This window comes from Triticum aestivum, chromosome 4D (genome assembly GCF_018294505.1).
Source record: "Triticum aestivum cultivar Chinese Spring chromosome 4D, IWGSC CS RefSeq v2.1, whole genome shotgun sequence".
In the NCBI taxonomy this organism is placed as follows: domain Eukaryota; kingdom Viridiplantae; phylum Streptophyta; class Magnoliopsida; order Poales; family Poaceae; genus Triticum; species Triticum aestivum.
Genome location: NC_057805.1, coordinates 490,403,366 through 490,405,933, shown reverse-complemented (window position 1 = coordinate 490,405,933; position 2,568 = coordinate 490,403,366). Strand labels below are relative to the sequence as shown.

At 53.7% G+C, this 2,568-nt stretch overlaps 1 protein-coding gene across 1 annotated transcript; it reads left to right on the top strand.

The window, feature by feature from the left end:
* Nucleotides 1-543: 543 nt before the first annotated feature.
* Nucleotides 544-2,270, top strand: LOC123100528 (purple acid phosphatase 2-like). The gene is made up of 2 exons (XM_044522444.1): nt 544-1,123; nt 1,236-2,270. The coding sequence occupies exons 1-2, from the start codon at nt 646-648 to the stop codon at nt 2,123-2,125; spliced, it is 1,368 nt and encodes a 455-aa protein (XP_044378379.1). The 5' UTR covers nt 544-645; the 3' UTR covers nt 2,126-2,270.
* Nucleotides 2,271-2,568: the final 298 nt, after the last annotated feature.

Genomic DNA, 2,568 nt, shown 5'->3' with positions numbered 1-2,568 from the left:
TATTTGTCTTCCTATTAAAAACCAAATCATTCCTGCAATTCCATATAGCCCATAATAAAGCACATACTTCTACACGCATATGTTTCGATGTCTCTGCCTCTACTCCTTGCGCGTTGGATGATTTGGAACGAGAAACGTCCACGTCTTCCGCCACAAGAGTGCTTCATCTCCAATCCTTCTTCACTTGATTAAAGAGGAGGCCATGCTTTTGCCCAACCAACAGGTCGACCCCCCGTCCTCTGAATTTAATTTTAGGAGAGTAATTATTCATGGTTGTAAGGTGTCGTTGTAACAAAAACTCCTTTCCCTCCTTAATTAATCAATAGATGAGACAAAGTTTATGCCTACGTTTAAAAAAAAGATGTTTATTAAAACGTAACAATTTTTCTTTCAAACACAGCAGTATTTCTAACGTGGCGAGCAGATAAGATTTTTTATATGCAGTTATTTTTAAGCTCTTTTTTTATATGCGGTTGACAAGCTGAAACAAACAAACTGGATTCCACAATAAATCTCAACTAACAACACATATTTGCCGCTCGGGGGAGATCAGGGAGAGCATATTCTACAGGTGCGAATCAGCACGCCTATATATACATTAGGCGTTCGATCGATCCAGCGGTCGATTAGTAGAACGAACCCAACATGGAGCGTGTGCTCGCGGTGCTCTTCCTCCTGGCGGCGCACGCCGCCTCCGCGGCCGCCGGTGTGACGAGCCCGTACCGGCGGAGCCTGCAGATGCTCCCCGTCATGCCGCTCGACGCCGACGTGTTCCGGCAGCCGCCTGGCCACAATGCGCCGGAGCAGGTGCACATCACGCAGGGCGATCTGACCGGCCGCGCCATGACGGTATCCTGGGTCACCCCGGAGCACCCGGGAAGCAACGTCGTCCGCTACGGCCTCGCCGCCGACAACCTCAACCTCACGGCCGAGGGCACCGTCCAGCGCTACACCTGGGGCGGGACCTACCAGTCCCCCTACATCCACCACGCCACGCTCACCGGTCTCGACCACGCCACCGTCTACCACTACGCCGTCGGCTACGGCTACACCGTGAGGTCCTTCTCCTTCAAAACCCCGCCAAAGCCCGGCCCCGACGCGCCCATCAAGTTCGGCCTCATCGGTACGTATCATCATCTTATAAGTTATGGTTCTTTCTTTCTTGGTGCAGTGCAACTAGTAGATCGATTAATGTTTGTGAGTGGTACGTACGTACGTGCAACGCATGCATGCAGGTGACCTCGGCCAGACGTTCCACTCAAACGACACGGTGGCCCACTACGAGGCCAACGGCGGCGACGCCGTGCTCTTCATCGGCGACCTGTGCTACGCCGACAACCACCCGGGCCACGACAACCGCCGTTGGGACACGTGGGCGCGCTTCGTGGAGCGCAGCGTCGCGTACCAGCCCTGGATCTGGACCGCCGGCAACCACGAGATCGACTACGCGCCGGAGATCGGCGAGACGGTGCCGTTCAAGCCGTTCACGCACCGCTACCCCACCCCTTTCCGCGCGTCCAACAGCACCGGGCACCTCTGGTACTCGGTGAAGATGGCGTCGGCGCACGTCATCATGCTCTCCTCCTACTCTGCCTACGGCAAGTACACGCCGCAGTGGACGTGGCTGCAGGACGAGCTCCGCCGCGTCGACCGCAAGACGACCCCCTGGCTCATCGTCTGCGTGCACTCGCCCTGGTACAACACCAACGACTACCACTACATGGAGGGCGAGACGATGCGCGTCCAGTTCGAGCGCTGGCTCGTCGACGCCAAGGCCGACCTCGTCCTCGCCGGCCACGTCCACTCCTACGAGCGCACCCACCGCGTCTCCAACGTCGCCTACGACATCGCCAACGGCAAGGCCACGCCGCAGTTCAACGCCTCCGCGCCCGTCTACGTCAACATCGGCGACGGCGGCAACACCGAGGGGCTCGCCAACAGCTTCCGCTCGCCGCAGCCGGACTACTCCGCCTTCAGGGAGGCCAGCTACGGCCACGCCACGCTGGACATCAAGAACAGGACCCACGCCTACTACGAGTGGCACCGCAACCAGGACGGCGTCAAGGTCGTCGCCGACAAGGCCTGGTTCACAAACAGATACTACATGCCAACCCACACCAACTAGATTTTAGATACCTACCTTAATTGGTCGATTATTAGTAGTGTAGCTGTTGAGAAATTAATTAGCAACAAACGTGTATTCGTCCCTTAGGTTTTTTTATTACTATATGTTACATTAGTTAGGAGAAATTAAAGAGAGGTTCTCAAGATGGTAAGGTATACGTGGATGATCAATTTTGCATACTTAGTATTTTGGTTTTCAATAATCTGTTGACCAAAGCTACCTTGAGTAACCGTAGTGGATGATCAATCTGTTGACCAAAGCTACCTTGAGTAACCGTAATGTATGCATGCATCTATTTCACCGGAAGATCTTCACCAAACACGACCGATAGCTTGGGTAAAGATCATCGGATGGCAAGTTTCAGTTTGTTTTAGGTTTTTTTTTTCTTTTCAGATGACAACTTTAGTTGTAAAAAAATTAGGGCCGGAGTGCTTCGTGTACAC